We start from the raw sequence: 20,894 nt of genomic DNA, 5'->3' as shown, positions 1-20,894 counted from the left end.
CACTTCATCCACCTCTGTCAGCCCACTCTGCCCACTCGGCTTGTTGTCTACTTTTCGCTGCTTCTCTGACTTTAACGCTTCAAAGCTGACGGCCGTGACAGGAACAGGAAACCTCCAGAGTCGGAAAGCCGGAGCCAAATTCTCACAGTGCGACTGCCGCAGCGAGCCATCCAAACCTTTTCTTTGCCTTTCCAAAGATGACACATCTGATCATTTTCTGATCGGATTCCCAAACCAGCAAATGACTTAATGGGCCCGACCGTCACAAAAAAGATTCTTGTAATTATTACTGGGAGGTTTACATGTGGCTTTCAAGCAGTCAGACATCAGGAAACAGCCCTCTACGACTCCTGACATCAAGAAAACCAGCTAACCTTGACCTCTGACCCTTTGATGGTTTCTTTGTTGGTGAACATGTTTGTCACAGAGACTGTAAATAAAAGATGGAAGTCTGTTTTTCAAAGCTGGAACGTAAATCAGCCACCACCTCGCTGCTGTCTTTGTTGTTTTGGAGCTATGTTTGGATGAGAGGCTGAAGTGCTAAGTTAGCAGCTAATGCTAGCTAGCTCGATGATCCCTGTTAGGCAGCACATAAGCACATTAACCTAACCCCCCCATCAAACTAGTGAAAGTGGTACTCTCCTGCTGTGCACAACATTTATTTCTTCATACTCAGGAAGCAGAAGAAAGCCTTAAACTGAGTCAAAGTGCTAATATGACCAAGCTTGTTAGCAGGCTGCATCAGCACAGAGGGAGCTAGCAGGCTTTATGAACGTTATGCTAGCACCATGAGCCGCACAGTAAGCTCTATTATTTTTCAGGGGACTTCTTTAAAATGCTTCTTTAACAGGACAGATAGAGTTAGGAGGTCCGGTGACTCGAATTAGCTCAAATGAAGCGTAGCAGGCAAAGAAGCACCGCATCCTTCATTTACTGGTTGAAAACAGGTGATTTTTAGGATTCTGGACATTTTTTAAATCAGTTTCATTTCTTCTGAACGATGAATAAATGAAACCTCCTGTAAATATTTGACATTTTTTCACAAGAAAAAAAAGCAGAGAGAACTTTAAGCTGCCTGGTGCCGTCTTACTGAGGACAGCTCTGACTCTGAGCCCAACATTTCACCAACACCATAAAATGATGCAAACTTTGGAGACACGACGAGTGAAATGTGCCAGAAACAGCACATTTAACTGCACATATCAGCACCGATCTCTCATCCTCTGTCCTTCTATTCCACTCCTGTTTTCTCTTCCTTTGCTTGTCTCTCTTTGTTTTCCGTCTGTGTTTGGACTGCTTCAGGATAACGTCTCCCCTCGGTGGGTTCGTAAAGACGAACACATGTCGATCTGAAGTTCAGCTCCAGTTTTGTTCCCTCTTCGGCCAAGTCTCCATCATTTCCTCCGCCTATTAACCTCCATCCACCCATCCATCCTTCCTTTTGTCTCTCTGGTGCTGTTAGTCGTTCCAAACAAAGTCATTACTAAGTCTTAATCCCTCGATGATGTCAGAGCGGGAAGAAAATTACAGTATGAGGCGATCACTGTAACTGTGTGTGTGGGAAAACATGTCTGAGAGGAGGCCAGCACGTGTGTGTGTGTTTAATGTAAAGCAGCGACTTCTTTCATCTCAGTGACAGTTTTGATTTTAAGTGATGTAGAAAGAACGAGTTTAAACGTGTTTTGGTTTTGCCGAGGCCCCCCCCTCTCTCCTGCCGCTCCTAAACTCACAAATACCAACGCAATTAGTAATTTTCCCTTCTGTAAGGCCCTCTGCAGCCGATTGATCGCACATGTTTGTGAACAGACTGATGAACATGTGAAGCCCAGGTTACGAAGCATCTCAATACTTCTGTGATTAAAAGGACAATTTAGTGTTTTTACACCAGGAGAATGATCAGACCCCATCATGCATCACGTAGCTAATGACCATACGTAGAAGGCCTGGCTGCAGGGCATCAGACATCCCGCCACCCACACACTGAGATAGATGGAGGGAAGCTGTTTTCTATCATGTTTGGCACACGGAGTTTGAACTCCTGGTTTCCTGCAAACAGTTTCCATATAATCCCAGAAAAACTGGTAATTTCATCAAAATTATATGATGTTCTCCCGTTTCAGTGTTTGGTGCCAGATGGGTGAAATGGAAACAGAGAAACGTTTACACTTATTAGATAATGAAATCATGTATGAGCCACAATAAGTCACTATATTTGACATATGTGACTGAATTGTTACCTGTTATTTTCAGGTATTAATTCAGTTAAAAGCACATGACTGAAGCGTGCTGTAGTCCTGACTCAGGTCGTCAAAGGTTTCCAGGAAATTTGCATAGAAATAAACACGTTAAAGAAAGACCACATGTCCAACATGGACATGGCCTAAAAGGCTGCTGAATGAAGTTAGTTTTTCACAAACATGATTATCCTCTGCAGTCCTGTGCAAAACTACCTGCACCATAACTCAACACTGCATCAGTCAGCAGCAGGAAATGAAGTGGTGATTTCCTGTGTGACTTCTTTGGTCTCTGACGTCGTCGCTGAGGAACTTTGGCCACTCCACTCGTTCACGCACAGCATCTCAGTCAGGTTGACGTCTGCACTCTGACAGCAGCTCGATTCAGCTCTTCTGTCAGAGTTCTGCTGCCGTGCTTGGATCGTTGTCCTGTTGATGACCCTGTCCGAGCTTTAGCTCACGTTTGACTCCAGACGACTTTGGGGAACAGAGGTCCGGGCAAATGGCCCAAATGATTGTCCTTCCTCCACCGTGCTGAGCGCTGGTATGAGGTGCTGCTCTGCATTGTGGACATCATCTCCACTTTGGTCTCGTCTGTCCAAAGGACATTAATCCAATCACGAAAAGCTAAGCTGTGCTGCCAAATAAGCCACACCCACTCGGTGCTTTTCAGGTCAGCAGGTCTCTGTGCATGACGTCCTCTCAGAAACAATCACATCCTTATTTCTGGCTGCAAATACACATTCATGGTCAAACAGTCTCTAAACTGCAGCTCACTTTTACATATTTGCACGTCCTGCTGTTGCTCTGTCCTGCAAACATCACTTTAAACAGTCTAACGCTTCAAACTGAAACACCTTGAACTCATTTGCACAAACTTGCACGCTCGGCTGTTACAAGCGAGCAAATGATGAACAGCTTCATCAGACAAAGCTACGCTACTGCGCCCCCTACAGGCGGTTACATCAGAGGAGCGGACCGAGGACGTTGTTGCTATGTTGCAGTTTATTTTCGTCCACGATGATATGATTGTGTTTGTGTTGCTAACACTGTCGCTAACGACACTCACTGCCAGCGCTTTAAGGTTCCTGTGAGGGAAGCAAATAAAAGTGCTCATATGTGGTTTGAGGAGAATCAGCAGGAAATGCAGCACATGATTAAAGCAGGAGATGAGGTGTTAGTGTCTTCCACATGGGCTCCGACTGCCAAGCGCATCCGGCTGCGATGGAACGAGTTTGGCTCTAAACGAAAAGCCAAAATGAGCGGAGGGAAAGCAGACGAAATGAAAAAGGAAATCCATCAGCCGGCCGTCCTCCTGCTGCTCTGCTGCAAACATCAGCCCGACATTAACTGATACATAATTACTATTATTCGTTTTCACAGGAGAGGCAGATTCGGTGTTTCTATATTTAGTGAATGGTTTTTAAACTCTTTGTCAACAGAATGAAGCTTGGTGAAAGTCCCTGCCCTGCCTGGAGGGTCGTGGTGGGCTGAGCAGCCACTCTGGGGCGAGTCCAGGTTTGATTCTGTTACGTCTCCTCCATCTTTCTTTTCTACTGTCAATCTGTCCTGTCATAATTAAAGCCATCAGGATCCATGAGGATATTTTTTAAACCAAATAAATTTTTAGATGACTCATCATACCTCTGCAATGCCCGAGGTTTAAAGAGAAAGGGCAGATGTGTTGTTACTTTGATCTGAAAACACACATCTCTGTGCCGTGTCCCGGCTCAGACTCACTCAGTCTGACGCATTCACGACTGATTTTTGCTGTTTTAGAGAGAAAACCTCCAAAAGTCCTATGAGCAAGAACTTGGTGACGGCGGGAGGAAGAACTCCAACAGAACCAGGATCAGGCAGTTTTTATTAAAGCCATTCAAAGGCACCTCTGAGAAATATTAGCATCTTATGAAGTTCAAACATGTAAAATTAGTTGCTTAGCAACACTGCTAATGATTTTTTAAAATCATAAAACTTCACAAAACTGAGTATTTGCTTCATGGTGTCGTGTATTAATAACACTGAATACAGAGCGTGTTGTAGAGCAGGCTGATGAGTTTATGCATGAAGGTGGATGCTGGGTGTTTAAAGACAGTGAGTGGTTACTGGTGATGTGTCGGCCGCGAACGAAACGGCTCTTAGAGCCGGGTCTTTGACGTGAGCGACGCGAGCCGTATTTTTTTTCTTTTCTTTCTCTCAGCCTCTCTCACACTTTTTCCCGCCTTGTGCTTTAGAGGCAGAGGGGGGAGGGGCGGTAGTTACACTCAGTAGCACAGGAACAGAGCGGGAGGGAGAGAGAGAGTTGCAGATGATAAAGGATTCAGAAAGTTTATTCATGCAGGTCCATATGACAGAGAATGTGCATTTCTTTTTGTTTTCATATTTTAATTTATATTTAATTGTGTTGTGGTTTGCAGTGTTTTGTGTTGTTTCTCTTTAAATTTGTTTAAAAGGAAAAAGCTGAAAATTTAAATAGTTAAAAGTTGAAATGTGAATAGTTGGTTTTTGTATCATATGATTTATTTATTACATTTTATGTGGAGTGAATAAATAAAAGTATATTTACGGTGGCTGCTACAGACAAAACACATAATAACTCAAAACACGTACAAAACACAACAGAAGTGCTCCAGGATGCTAGGGGGCAGTGTTGAGCTTTTGTTACCTCGTGGCTACACAAGCCGGCAAGTACCAACGACTGGATTTGGTGTGTGGTAGTAACAGGTAAATGAACTTTTTTTTAAAATTATTTGAATATATATGAGTGCTTGTGTATAAATACACAAACAATACACACATGCTTTCAATTGTGTAATTTAAGTGATCTAGTAGCTCTGTTTGGAAGTTCAGTTAACGCTAGAAATGTTTCTTGGAGTTTGTACGTGTTTTGTCTCTAGGGGCCACCGCATATATTTATATATAAACATATATAAATAAAACCACTTTTTTTTTTACATTAGTAATTCCTTTTGTGCATAATTTTATATTATTGTTAATAATAAATTAATTAAAGCAACAAAACAACCTGAAGAACCGGCTCTCTATAAAGAAATCCCATCACTAGTGGTTACTTTACAGGTGGACGTGGGACCACCAGAGTCCACACAGCGCTGATCGGTCCAAACCCGGCAGGATCCTGACACTCCAACAAATTTATGTCCCCATCACTTTCCAAATCAAACCCACTCTAGTAACCACGGTTACTGATGTTTATTAAATATTAGCTGGAAAAAGACATAAACAGCAGCTCCATCTAAATCTCCAGGCACATTCAGCTCCCCTGTCACGAGGGGTCACTGCAGTGGGTAGCTTTCCTCCACATCCACCTACTGACATGACCCCAAAGCAGAGCTCTGTCTCCACCTGGAAAGTGAACCAGCAACTGAGCGGATGTGTGAACCTCCACCTCCCAAACCTTTGAGTGGTAGCTAAAATGACCCCCCGAAGAAAAAACTATTGTAGGTTACATTTCTTTGTTTAATTGACTTTGAAATTTCAAAATTGTGACTTTCGCCGCCATCTGGAGTTTCACTTCCAGTCACGGAAACATGAAAGCGGCGCTTTGGTCTCAAACCTGCGCTCAGCCGACGGAGTCACTGAAGTTTAACGCCATAAAATCTGCAGTAATTTAGTGTTTATGGAGCCCAGAGATCTCCTCTGGCACTGCAGCCCAACCTCACAGATCATTCTTACAGGCGTTTGTCATGGAAGTGACAGACTGTTCGTGTCCTTCAAAATAAAAGACCAACACACCCCCATCACTTACACTTTGGATATCCTCTAAGGTTTGCAGACTGTGATTGCTGTTATGACTGCGGTCACATAAAGCTGGATTTTTATGGTGTGTGTCAAATGTTTGAAGTTCATTTTGAGCTCAGCAGTTTTGTGCTTCAGGCTGTGAACGCTGCTCACAACGACGCACCACAGTTTGATATTTCTACCTGCAGACCTCTTTGGAAACTTCACTGAGGATCTTGTAAAGAAACGTGTGTCCTCCACACTGCTCCACCCTCTCTACATGACCTGGTGAAGTTCCTGGATAAGGGGACAGTGAGGACTGTGGATCTGTTATGTGAATTATGGAAATATGTGCGTGAGCCGAACAGGTTTTTACTGGACTGTCTCCGTGTGGTTCCACAGTGTGAGAGAAAAACAGCAGCTGGCTTCACATTTTATTCATTTTATTAAAAATATTCAGTTTTAAATGGGGCCTTTCTGCTTTTCCATACTGGAAACACTTTGGTCTGAGTCATAGCACAACACGTATATTACTGTATGTGTTGTATATGCAGTTAATGGTGGATGCTTCTGTCTAACATGGCAGAGTTTCAGATCAACACGACACGTCAAACGTCTCACAGGAGAAAGTGGGCCCCTCTCCGGGAACAACACACGTTTCTTTAAGAATGAAACTTCTGATTTTTCCCTTTTTTTGCTGCTTTCAGTTAAACTGATAAATTCAGTTCAGGTGATCTGATGCTGGAGTCTGTGCACGTCTGCCAAAGAACCACTCAGGAGGTAGAGAAGTGAAACTCAAAGACTTTAAAGCTTAACCTGCCACGTACCTGGCTGCTGAAGGTGATGTAGTAGGTCTCATACTGGACAGGAGGCGGAGTCCAAACCAAAGCGACTGACGTGTCTGTGATGTCCTGAGTGCTCAGCCGGGAAACACCAGACATGACTGAAAGAGAGAAACACAGACTTAGCTGCACAATGAGACTCAGGCTAACACCACCGTGTGCGTTTGTCTCCACGTGTTTGTGTGGCAAAAACTCCTGTTCAGCAACATTCCTGCTTTAGCGGACGCCGCGCTATGCTGACCTCATGTTATAGGACAGAGGCGAAGCAGCTAGCAGCACAACAACAAACACGACCTCTTCACCTGGTAGATGACCTGGCTTCATCCACCAACACCATGGCATCTGGGAAGGAGGCCCTACAGCAGCTCCACCCTGTCCCAGTGGCTGGAGCGGGCCAGCCTACCACACTCAGCCCTCTCCACCTTTACATGACCACCACTGAAAGTGGAGCACAGCAGACTGCCAATCGACAGATCATGCTATCAACTGTTTAAGACAAGTGCACGTTTACTGAGCAAATATGCAATAAGTTTATTTATACAGCAACAAATCACAACAGCAGTCGCCTCAAGGCGCTTTATATTGTACAGTGGACCCTACGCTATTAGATACAGAGAACAACAAGCATATGACCCCCTATGAGCAGCACTTTGGCGACAGTGGGAAGGAAAAACTCCCTTTGAACAGGAAGAAACCTCCAGCAGAACCAGGCTCAGGGAGGGGCGGGGCCATCTGCTGTGATTGGTTGGGGTGAGAGAAGGAATATATTTGGGGCAGTATAATCCAGGAGTGACCTTTCAAGCTCTTCCACTCATCAGGTGACAACAAACATGATAATAATAATAATAATAATAATAATAATGGCTGTATTCAGTGACTTGCAGATGGATCACACACAGACGAACATCATCGGCGCCACAGTTTAGTCACCTCATCACAAACGTTCCTGTCCATGCTCCGTGCAGTCGACACTGCTGAATAACCCTGCAGGTCTTCTTCCTCCTCGTTTTCTCTCTCCTGTGATTGATGCAGTGGAACAAGCAAAGTGTTTGTCCTGCAGCAGGAGGCTTTTTCTCCTCCATCTTACCCAAACCAAAGTGATGCATTTATCAGAGTTTGGCATCAGCCTTAATGAAACCTTAAACCATCTGCTCCCTGGCACCACAACAACAGGACAAACCATTCGATCTGATGTGCAGGTTGAAAATGACACTGCTCCAGTGATGAGGGGTGGTTTTCTCATTAAGGCTCATGTCCAGGTCTGTGATTTCCGAGCCACAGCATGAGCTCAGATGAGGAAGAAGAGGCAGATTTCAGTCTTTGAGGGTAAAATTGAAAAGCAGCGGGAGCTGGCTGAGACCGATCGAGGAATCTTCTGGTGACCACAAACAGGACTCAGTGATGTGGAAGTGAAAGAAGCTGCTGGCCAACACATTCACTGTAAGTTTACTGAGGCGATAATACATCAGAAAAGCTCTTTATTTGCTTATGCACTCTAATGTAACTTACATTAATATTCCTGTGTGCTTGATGCAACCCACAGCAGTGCTGTGTGTCCACTGGAACACTGGAAAACATCAGCTTACCTTTAAAGGTGCACACTATTTTTACTGTACTGTTACAGCACTGTATAGAAGTAATCATCACATGTATGTAACCTCTGCACCACAGCTGTGTTGGCTCTGTTTCAAATACAGCAGCTGAATTTTCATTTGCTTCAGGTGTTTGTTCTTCTTTGTTCTTTAATGAAAAGAAAGTAAAAATACAAAGAAGCTTATCTCATCCACCTTCTGCTGCTCTTCTCCCATCAGTGTTCTTTAGTCAGCTCATGAGAACAGCCCGACGGACTCGGCAATGACCCCGCCTCTCCTGCCACTGCTGCGTCTGGATTAACTTTATTTCCTCCCAGAGGGAACGTCGTGACTTTATTTCAAACTTCCTCTGGGATGGTTTAAATCGCTCACACCGCAGCAGCACGGCACAAACACAGGCGCAGTAAACAGACCAACACCTCCGGCTCACGGAGGCCGCCTCCATCAGCCTCCATCAGCCTCCATCAGCCTCCAACAGTCAAACTGGAAGATCCGCTGCTCGTGGAAGGCAGCTACTCAAGTTCAGCGTGCGTGTTACACATGTAAAGAAGCATTATTTGGCTGAGTGCCTTCACAATAAAAGCTTCCCCATTCTGCAACATTATTCCATCAAACAGTTTCTTTTGCACATAAACGTCATCAGACTGATAAATATTTCTCCGTTTGATCCCATCTGCTTTGTGTCTGCGTCTATCAGACTGTGGCCTTGGTGGTTTATTCGCTGCTTTACGTCAACTCTCACTGTTCTGTTTTGCGTGATGGTTCCTTTAAGCTTTATCGATTTCAGCTGCCACAACGTTTTGATGTTTGTTGGGTTTGTGTGTCAACAACTGATTAAAGTTATAGCCAACGGCCGTCATGTGGAAGGCACATCAACACAAACATACATTTAAAGACACAAAAACTAAAAGAAACATTTATCAGAACAAAATGTGCACGTCTGAGTGTTTTCAATCAAACACTTTAAAGAAACCTAGACGTGCCTTTTTAGGTTTGCCTCTCAGTGGCGTGTCTAGAAAATTTTTGTTGGGGGGGCCAGGTAGGGGCACAGATTTGGAGAAGGGTGGCAGATGTAATTGGCAGATAATGTTTAAAAATAATCCTATAAACCTAATAACCAAATGCACTTTTAACTCTTATTAGAATGAGATTTTAACCACTACGGTGCAAAGTTTTTAGATACTGCGTTGATAAAGTACAAGAGATACAATCAGTGCTTTGTCAGTGTTTACTCAGCATTCAAGGACAGCAATATTTGCATAGTATTTTTACTGACATATAGTGCACATATGTTTTGGACAAAAACATTTTTGAATATTAAAATACGAACATTTGTAACATACAATTGACAAATTAGCCAATGCCAATGTAAAACTTTATCTGCCTGTTAAAAAAAGAAGATAATCTTCTCACAAACTGGTGTTTGATTTTGAAACAGGAAAAAAGTGGGGAAACAACTGAAAAGACTAACATTTGAATAAAACCTGAAAGCAAGTAAATACTTTCTATGCTGCCTTATGGTAAACTTTGGTAATATTGATAAAGAACAACACTGGCTGACGATGAAATACAGTCAGCTGGCATGGTGACACTGCCAGTATTAACCTGCAGGGCTGGACTGGGACAAAAAAATTGGGCATTTTTACTACAGACCGACCCACCAGGTATTAAAGCCATAAAGACTTTGAATGAAAACAAACCCTGTTGTGACAGTGATGTACAGTCTTGTTGGTATATGTATGATTTCTATACATTTTACGTCAGATAAAAACTTTGGTTGTAAGATTTAGATAATTATTTAATAAAAACTAGGTATTTTAAATGAGAATAAGAAAGAAAAGTATTTCTTTGTGCCTTTCCCTGTTAATGCCCTACCTGCCCCCTGGCTAAACTTTCCTAGACCCGCCCCTGCACAGTTACCAGCTGTCAGCTACTTAGAAAAGGATCCTGGTGTTATTTGTCTCTCAGAAACAGTTCATAACTTCAACTCATTCATGTCACCTAAAAGGTAAACCTGTTTCTCCATCACCTGTTCAGCTCTGATGATTCAGTAAGGACATCTCCTGGTTTCATCTTCATGTTTCCCTCTCACCAGATATCCAAACCGACATAATGACCAGCAGCTTTACAGCTGTGGCTCCAGCAAACATCAGCTGATACTAGAAATTAATATTAAATACATTCTAACAACAGCTGATCAAGCTTAAACGTGCTGCTGTTGTTTAGCGCGACATCCGCTGGTTTCCTCTTTCTGGCGCAAAGTGGGTGATAAACAAACAAGAGAGACGATCAGCTGATCATTGATCAGTTTAATGATTGAAGTAGCAACAGGAGAGGGAGGGGGGAGAATGAGAGAAGAGGCAGCTGTGCAGCATAAAGACAGAATAAATCCAGCTTTGTCTTTTTCCATTCTAGCTAAAGTTCGGGACAAACTGCGTCTCTTCTCAGCTCAATACGAAACGTGTAATATTTTCTCTGAATGACGGACCATCCCATTTTTTTAAGGAGCCGTTGGCAACTCTACTAACCTTATGAATAAAATAAAGTTCACTATCAGTAACATCATAGCACCCACCCAGCTGTATAGAAACTCCATCAAGCTGGCTAGAACGCAGTATGAGTTATTGCAACTGACAGTAAAAAGTCAGCACAACAAAAATAAACTCCACCTAAACTTGGTTTATATCTGACCCAGAGAGACTGCAGGTCATAACTTCTTACCTGAAGTTCAGTTCACCTGACACTCGGACTGGCGGCTGCCTCGGGGCTCTCCTCCTGCCTCCCCTTCCCTCATCCACCTGTTGCCTCTGTGGAAGCCCCGTCATAGCCACCACCAAACAACGGAGTTATTTCTACACATCGACCTGCATCTGGCCAATCCACCACCTCTCATTGTTCATGCCGTTACAAAAAAAATAAAAAATAAGTCAAATAAGCCCGATGGCCAGTCCAGCTATGTTAACCTGCAACCAAATCTGCAGCTCCATACAGCAATGTTACGACTTAGATTATATCTTATAACTCATAACTCTTATGTTAGCTCCCCTCAGTAGCATACTGTCTGAAATATTCCACGGCTGCAATAATTCTTTAAGTGTTATTTTTTTCCTTGGTATTCTAATTTCACCGAAGTTTACTAAACTCAACAAACTTAATATTACTTACCGGGACATTTATTCTGTCCTCATTTTCTTTCACCGAAAAATTGTTTCCTGCAGTGACGTCTTTCGTGCTTGGCTCTCCTACCTTTGCTAACGTGATGCACATAGCGCAGAAGCCGATGCTGCATTCACTTACACTCGGATATCTGAGCGTCACCGTGAAAACATAATCGGACATTTGATATTTGATTGAATTTTATTGTTTTGCCTTTGGGGTGGCACCTGGGGTGGCCAGTCTGGTTGGGGGGGTGGCCTGTGCCCCCGCAGGCCACCCCGCTGGACACGCCATTGTTGCCTCTTATCTGTAGTTACTTTTATTTAATTTAATAACTGTACAGTTCTCTGGTTATAGGAACCACTGTCCTCGATGTAAATATGTAAGAAAAATGTTTCTGTCCTGTTTGTTTGTACATGTGTCTTTCTGGCTGCTGTTACAACCAAATTTCCCCTTGTGGGACAATTAAAGGATTATTCTATTCTATTCTATTCTGTTCTATTCTGTTCTATTCTGTTCTATTCTATGTTCAGGCAGACATTTCAGTTGTTTTCTCTGAGAGCACTTTGTCTCACACTGGGCCAGTAATGGCATCAACATGATGAAGCTGTGACTGTCTCTTCAGTACTTAGCATGTCCCACTGCTATGACTGCTTAACAACAGTGGAGAATAATGAACATATGATATTTGGAGGAAGCAGCAAGTCGCTGTCAAGAACCTGCACTTTGTTTTTACAGCTGGTAATATGTCAGTGCAGCGATTAGAGCACGCTGTAGGTGTTACAGGTACTGTGGCAGCTGGGGCGCCAAAATAATACCATAAAATAACAGAAAAGAACTTCCTCATGAAAATACGGTTATTTTCAGCAATGACAATAAAGTTTGTTGCCCTAATTTTACATGGGATTCTGCCTTTTTCAAGTGCTTTTAAACATTAAATTAGGAACATTTTAATGTGATTAAACAATGAAATTACCTATAAAAAGGTCAATGAATGCGGCAATATGAATCATAATACAGTTGGTTTAAATAATAATGGATTGCATTCATATAGCGCTTTTGAGACCCTCAAAGCACTTTACAATTCCCCTCTGACCACCACCAGTAGGTGAAGCGTCTTGCCCAAGGACACAACGACCGAAACTGTCCGAGCCGGGGCTCGAATCGGCAACCTTCTGATTACAAGGCGAACTGCAAACTCGTTAATTTACATTAGAAATGTAAAATCAGTCTATTTATTTAAATTTAATGATATTCTAGAAGAACAGTACAAAACTGTAAAATACACAGTAAATACTTTTATATTACAATATTTTTTTTACAGTGTGCTGCAGTGGTTTGTATCATATCTATCTAACAGACTCCAGTTTGTGCATGTAAATGGAGAGTCCTCTTCACACACTGAGGTTAATTATGGAGTTCCACAGGGTTCAGTGCTAGGACCAATTCTGTTTACATTACATCAGGAAGTCCTAAAAGTCCCTGAAAAGCCTTCAGCTGATCCAAAATGCTGCAGCAAGAGTCCTGACAGGGACTAGAAAGAGAGAGCAGATTTCTCCTGTTTTGGCTTCCTGTTGAATCCAGAATTCAAAATCCTGCTCCTCACATACAAGGTCTTAAATAATCAGGCCCCATCTTATCTTAATGACCTTGTAGTACCATATCACCCTATTAGAGCACTTCGCTCTCGCTCTGCAGGCCTACTTGTTGTTCCTAGAGTATTTAAAAGTAGAATGGGAGGCAGAGCCTTCAGTTTTCAGGCCCCTCTTCTGTGGAACCAGCTTCCAGTTTGGATTCAGGAGACAGACACTATCTCTACTTTCAAGATCAGGCTTCAAACTTTCCTTTTTGCTAAAGCATATAGTTAGGGCTGGACCAGGTGACCCTGAATCCTCCCTTAGTTATGCTGCAATAGGTGTAGGCTGCCGGGGATTCCCATGATGCACTGGGAAACCAACCATCATCTCTGACCAGCGCGTGGTCATAAACTGGAGGGAAATATCCAGTTAATAATAATAATAATAATAAATTTTATTTATGAGCGCCTTTCAAGTCACCCAAGGACACTTTACAATAGGATAAAACACTTAGTAAAACAATGGCAGAATAAGAACAATAAAACAAAAGCACAAGATAAAATGAACAAACAGTGGATTCACAGTGAATATGCAGATTTGAACAGATGAGTTTTGAGGTGGGATTTAAACTGGGGGAGAACCAATATTTCTTATTTCAGGGGGCAGAGAGTTCCACAGCCTGGGAGCAGAGCAGCTGAAAGCTCTGCTTCCCATGGTGGTGAGGCGGAAGGAAGGTACAGCAAGCTGGATAGAAGAAGAAGAACGAAGTGAACGGGCAGAACAAGTGGTGGTTAACAGGTCAGAAAGGTAAGGAGGAGCGAGGTTATGAAGGGCCTTGAAGGTGAGCAGAAGTTGTTTGAATATTATCTGGAATTTCACTGTGAGCCAGTGAAGTTCCTGAAGAACAGGTGATGTGCTGGTAGGAGGGGTTCTGGTGATAATGCGAGCAGCAGAGTTCTGAACCAGTTGAAGCTGATGGAGGGATTTTTGGGGGAGACCATGCAGAAGAGAATTGCAATAGTCAATACGGGAGGTAACAAGACTATGTACAAGAATGGACGTAGACTGGGTGGAAAGAGAAGGAAGCAATCTGTTAATGTTACTTAGATGGAAGTAGGCAGAACGGGTGAGGTTATTGATGTGAGATTTATAGGAAAGTGAACTGTCTAGGATGACACCAAGGCTCTTAACCTGAGGAGAAGGGAAAACTGTGGAGTTATCGATGGTGAGTGAGAAATGGTTTGCCTTCAAAAGGTTGGATTTGGTGCCAATAAGGAGGATCTCAGTTTTATCCTCATTGAGCTTTAGAAAATTAGAGGTAAACCAGGATTTTAACTCGGATAGACATTCTGTAAGGGAAGAAGGTGGGAGGGAGGAATCAGGTCTGCAAGAGAGATATAACTGGGTGTCATCAGCAAAACAGTGAAACTGAAGATCAAATTTGCGGAAGATGGTACCTAGAGGGAGGATGTATATTATAAAGAGAAGAGGGCCTAAAACTGAGCCTTGAGGTACACCAGAGCTGACGGGGAATAGACGAGAGCGGAGTGATCTTAGTTGAATAAACTGGGAGCGGTCGAGGAGATATGATTGAAACCAGGCGAGGGGTGTGTCAGAGATGCAGAGAAAGTCTGCTTAGAAGGACAGAGTGAGAAATGGTGTCAAAGGCTGAGCTCAGATCTAAAAGGACGAGAATGGTGAGAAGACCAGAGTCAGCTCCGATTAGAAGATCGTTAGTGACTTTAAGTAGAGCAGTTTCGGTACTGTGACATGAGCGAAAACCAGATTGAAATCTCTCGTAGATGTTATTATTAACCAGGTGTAAATGAAGTTGAGCTGCAACCACTTTTTCGAGTATCTTAGAGATGAAGGGTAGATTGGAAATCGGACGGAGGTTGTTAAAGGTGTTAGGATCTAAAGAAGGTTTTTTCAGTATAGGAGTGACTAGAGCAGTTTTCCCCCCAAATAATATAATAACAGCAAAAACTTGCATGTTTTAAAGAAATAAATGACAACTGTCTAAAATAATGTGAAAAGGCAACGTTTGCTAAAGGAAATCATAATATTTGGATGTTGGTTCAGTGTTATGTATTTGCATCTGTAGCTATGTTTAGGAAGGAAAATCAGTGTTCACAAAAAATCTGTTTCCAATCAAACGTTTTTGCATCATTTAAATATGCCAACAGTTTCTCCTGATTATGTCATCACTGGGGTCTCTGCAGCAGGTGGATGGAAACATACTTCACACTTTCTGCTGCCCACTCTGAGTTTACTCAGTGGGCTGTCAGGCTGTGGGACATCCCTCCCTCCACTCCAGTAAGTGGTCAGTTGCATTTGGGAAAACACTTAAAACTCTCACACACATGCGGCTGTCCTGTGCAGCTGTCTGAGGGAGTTTTTATGTGGTCTGGACTCTACCGCTCTGGTAATGAAACTGCTCCGTCACTCAGATCACTGCCGCGTGAACAGCCTCCAAACAGGCGTGCTAATAGCCTACCACACCCTGGTAACAACAATGGCAACAACAACAACAACAACAACAAGAAAACATGGCTGAAAGAAGTACGCAGCTCGGCTGATGCTGCACTGTATCAAATTAAACAACCCCAGAATGACAGTTTTAGAAGAAATGTGTGGTTTGTGCACATTTGTTGCAAACAGATATTCCCACTGCAATTAAATGTGATCCTGTCATGGTGAACAAATGTTCTTCAGATAAGAATGAGACACAAACATGCATTTTACACAAAATAAAGGAAAGACATACACCAATGTAACCATGTCCCTAACTTTAACCCACACCACTATACACTCCAACTTTTAAGAAATTCACCCTGGGTGTAGTTGATGTTAAGAGATTATTATCTACAGGAACAAAAACTATGTTTGTTTACTAGATCCCCAAGGTTTGATTCTGTTCATCTGGACGTAGATGTGGGAGAAACGTTTCGTCACTCATCCAGGTGACTGAAGAAGTCACCTGGATGAGTGACGAAACGTTTCTCCCACTGAAAGCTCTACATCCAGATGAACAGAATCAAACCTTGGGGGTTTACTTACCTGTTTGATTGAGCATGCATCAAGATGTTTGTCTACCAGACTGTTGACATTTTCCCTGCTGTATTGTTGGGCAAAGTAATCGGTCAGGATTGACTCAACCGGACATTACAGGAAGTGCAGTTTTGGTGCTCTGGCTTCATTTTCCACCTTACTGTTCAGCTTCTGGTTCCGTCCATGCCCCCACCATAAATGTAACCAACTCTTGACTATTTGTGGTTAAAGCCAAGCCTACCAAGTCAAATTTAAAGAGGCTTGGTGGGGAAATAAACAAGCTGTCTTTCTTAAAACAGTGAATTATAGCATTTACACTGGGAGCAACTTTGCTCCTTTGTGCTGTTCGTGCACACATATCTCGATATCTCGATATCTCGATAGATAGATAGATATGGAGAAGATAAATGGAAGATTTGACTCACCGACATCACAGTTGGGCCCAGTCATCCCCTCCTGACACTGGCTGCAGTCTGGTCCTGTGAACCCCCGACGACACGCGCAGCTCCCCCTGAAGCAGCGCCCCCTGTTGTTGCAGTTGTTGGGGCAGCTTTTAGCACTGCAGTCTGCACCAGTGAATCCATCATCACAGACACACTGTCCATTCACACAGCGCCCCCTGTTGTTGCAGTTGTTGGGGCAGCCTTTAGCACTGCAGTCTGCACCAGTGAATCCATCATCACAAACACACTGTCCATTCACACAGCGCCCCCTGTTGTTGCAGCTGTTTAGACAGGTTCTTTCAGAGCAATCCTCGCCAGTGAATCCATCATCACAGACACATTGTCCGTTAACACAGCGCCCCCTGTTGTTGCAGTTGTTGGGGCAGCCTTTAGCACTGCAGTCTGCACCAGTGAATCCATCATCACAGACACATTGTCCGTCAACACAGCGCCCCCTGTTGTTGCAGTTGTTGGGGCAGGTGTTTTCAGAGCAGTCGTCACCTGTGAATCCGCTGTCACATATGCATTTACCATTAACACACCTGCCACGGTCGTTGCAGTCATTTGGGCATGTTCTTTCAGAGCAATCCTCGCCAGTGAATCCATCATCACAAACACACTGTCCATTCACACAGCGCCCCCTGTTGTTGCAGTTTTCAGGACAGACTGCCTCAGAGCAATCCGCACCGGTGAAGCCACTGTTGCAGACACATTTACCGTTAACACACCTCCCACGGTCATTGCAGTTGTCTGGGCATGTCCTCTTTAAACAGTCTGGCCCAGCGAATCCAGGATTACACACACACTGCCCGTTAATGCAGCGCCCCCTCCTGTTGCAGTTGCTGGGGCAGGATTTGTTGAGGCAGCTGGGACCTGTGAAGCCACTGTTGCACACACACTTGCCGTTCACACACCTGCCTTGATTGTTGCAGTTATCGGGGCAGGATCTCAGGGAGCAGTCATGACCGGTGAAACCAGGATTGCACACGCACTGTCCGTTAACACAGACCCCTCTTTTTTTGCAGTTTCCGGGACAGGATTCATCGGAGCAGCTGGGACCTGTGAAACCACTGTTGCACACACATTTGCCTTTCTCGCACCTGCCGTGATTGTTGCAGTTATCAGGGCAGGCTTTCAGGGAGCAGTCAGGACCGGTGAAACCAGGATCGCACACGCATTGAACATTCACGCACTTCCCGTTGTTGCTGCAGTCCCCGGGACAGTTGGACTGGCTGCAGTCCGGCCCGCTGAATCCAGGAAAGCAGACACACTTGCCATCCTTGCAGTGACCCTGATCACTGCACTCACTGGGGCACTCCTTGGTCTCTGGTTTGATGGAGCATCCTGCACCTGATGGACAGGAAGAGGTCAAGAACAGGTTCCTGATCACCACGGCAACAAACTAAATTCAGTTTAAACCATTTTGAACCAAGCTACAGTATCTGTGACATCAGTTCAGAGATCCTAAAAGAAATCCTGACTTCTTTTTTGGAAACCCGAGTGTGTGTTATCTGGCTTCATGGACAGATAGAGCTGGGTGTCATCTGCATAGCAGTGTAAATGTATGCTATGTCTTCTAATGATGCTGCCTAAGGGAAGCATGTATAATGTAAACAGAATTGGTCCTAGCACTGAACCCTGTGGAACTCCATAATTAACCTCAGTGTGTGAAGAGGACTCTCCATTTACATGCACAAACTGGAGTCTATTAGATAGATATGATACAAACCACTGCAGTGCAGTACCTGTAATACCTACAGCATGTTCTAATCACTCTAATAGGATATTATGGTCGACAGTATCGAACGCTGCACTGAGGTCTAGCAGGACAAGCACAGAGATGAGTCCACTGTCAGAGGCCATAAGAAGATCATTTGTAACCTTCACTAAAGCTGTTTCTGTGCTGTGATGAGCTCTGAAACCTGACTGAAACTCTTCAAATAAACCTCTGCAGATGATCTGTTAGCTGTTTGACAACTACTCTTTCAAGGATGTTTGATATGAAAGGAAGGTTGGAGATTGGCCTATAATTAGCTAAGACTGCTGGGTCTAGAGATGCTTTTTGAGTAAAGGTTTAACTACAGCCAGCTTGAAGGCCTGTGGTACATAGCTGATTATTAGAGATAGGTTGATCATATTTAAGATTGAAGCATTAATTGACAGTATGCAGATATCCTGCATCATAGTAATGACTAGCTCAAATGCATTCTTAGATATCCAAAACATAAGACGGCCATCAGCATCACTTCAGTCATAAATGTGGTTTGTTGGAGGATGAATGAAGCGTCTTGAATGAGTTAGAACCAGATAGTTACCCTTTGTTGCACTGCCTCAGTTTTGGGGGTAGAGTGAAGGGGGGTGGACGTCTAATCCTCTCTAAATAGAGTGTAACACAGCCTTGTTGTGACTGATTATCCCCTGTGTGTGTGTGTGTGTGTGTGTGTGTGTGTGTGTGTGTGTGTGTGTGTGTGTGTGTGTGTGTGTGTGTGTGTGTTGTTGCGGTGCAGAGGGTGGACTGGGCGGAGGTGGGGGCTGAGATCACACTGGGCACAGAGCTGAAGACAGAGACGCACAAACAGTCCTCTCCCGTTTCCATCACTTCAGTAGACAAAACATTCACTTTTCTGAAGCTAAACTAAAAACAGGACATTAACTTTTTATCCAGTTTTGGGTAATGATTTTGGAGTAAATTACAGTCTTACTTTATTCCCCCTAACACAAATCAGACCCCCATATCCTCACAATCTATGGGTCCCCATGTTTCAGGTAATACAAGTACACACACACATCTCACAGGTTAATCTCTGCCAGTTTGTAATGTGATCATCTCTGAAATTAATCCAATCACACACTCAAAGAAAAACACATATTCTATTAGTAGAATACAGCTTTAGTCTACTTTACTTTTTTATTAGATTAACATAAAGCTATTAGAACACATAATAACAGATGGTGGTGAAATATTCAACAGGTCTGATGCACGTCTGAGAGAGCATGAAGGAGGGTGTAGGAAACAGCAGGTAGCTGCCCAGTAATGTTAAATAAAGTCAAAAAACTTTCATTTTCATTTCGCTTTGCTCTGTATTAGATGTTTCATATTTCATTCATTCACAGTGTTAACGTTTCCTCCAGGTGTAGATAACGCCTCCCACTGTGGGTCCCTGTAACCCTGTCAGAGACTGCTCAGCTGTCAGGTCAGCTTTCCACACATGAAGAGAAAGATTTAGATTTAAACGCCCACTCACATCCTGGGCCACCTGACCTCAGGACATCACATGATAGGGTGGGGCTGGGTTTCACAATGAGCTGACCTGAAGCGTGGCTGATCGTGACCTACGACCGATTCACACCTGGCTAATGTGATTAAGTAGAGAATAGTCCAGATGCTTTTCTTTCCGAGCTTCTTAGACCACGATGAGCTGGATGACTGAGAACCTTCACAGACGACACTTCCTGTGTTTCGTTACCAAACTGCAGAAAACCTGCACGCAGATAAATGTTTGTATACTTCTATGTGAAATGATGAGAAACCTTTTCAAGAAATCAACTTAAAAAACAAACAAAGACAAAAACCTACAGAATAGAAACCACATGCTCAGAGAGCTAATCGTCAGCAGAGACATGTCTGTGGCCTCTCATTGGTCTGTTATTGCTCGAGGTCACGGTGCGAGGCAGATTCACACAGTAATGCAGTCGATGGATCCTGCGCTGCTGTTGACACTCTGGTTGTGTTTTAAATGCGAGTGAAAAGGAAGGTTTATGAATCCGAGTGTCATCGTGGAGCAAAGATTGAAAAGGGACGTCCTGGGAAACAGAGAGCGGCACCTCCATCTCCTCGTGGCCCGTTCCTCCGGCGTGTCATTTTTGGCATCGGGTACACGTTTGGTGTTGTCGATGTTTGGACGCTGCTGTCACAGACTTTGCTGCAAAGCGATGCCCTCACAAAACAAGAATTCGGCAGTAAAAAAAACCTGGAGCGCACACAGGGACCGTTTCTTTAACAAATCCAATAGAGTCCAGTGTTTGTTAAACATATGTTGCTATGAACACACACTGTGCTGCAGACCAACAACATCTTGGGTCATTTTCACTGTAATTACGAGCTAAAGATCAGCCGCTGTAAGACCGACTGCTGCTCTGTATGCCGAGCGCCGCCGTGCTGCGCGGCGGGGAGGTTAGCGCCTGCTGATGCAGACTCGTATTAATCGCTGTTCTCTCGTGTTTCCTCCTCTCCTTGCGATGTTTTTCTGTTTGCGTCTCT

The 20,894-nt window shown here is 43.7% G+C and overlaps 1 protein-coding gene across 3 annotated transcripts in view; it reads right to left on the bottom strand.

Moving 5' to 3' along the window:
• LOC113014508 (tenascin-like) overlaps positions 1 to 20,894 on the bottom strand; it is a 52,975-nt gene that overhangs the window by 21,868 nt on the left and 10,213 nt on the right. For all 3 annotated transcript variants that reach the window (XM_080296700.1, XM_026156090.2, XM_080296701.1), the window contains 2 exons: positions 16,616 to 17,983; positions 6,800 to 6,915 (listed from right to left, as the gene is read on the bottom strand). In XM_080296700.1, coding sequence (XP_080152826.1) covers positions 6,800 to 6,915; positions 16,616 to 17,983 — 1,484 coding nt within the window. The remainder of the gene's footprint in view (positions 1 to 6,799; positions 6,916 to 16,615; positions 17,984 to 20,894) is intronic.

Source organism: Astatotilapia calliptera, chromosome 22, assembly GCF_964374335.1.
Source record: "Astatotilapia calliptera chromosome 22, fAstCal68.1, whole genome shotgun sequence".
Lineage (NCBI taxonomy): Eukaryota > Metazoa > Chordata > Actinopteri > Cichliformes > Cichlidae > Astatotilapia > Astatotilapia calliptera.
Note: the sequence above shows the minus strand (reverse complement) of the source record. Positions and strands in the feature narration are given on the sequence as shown.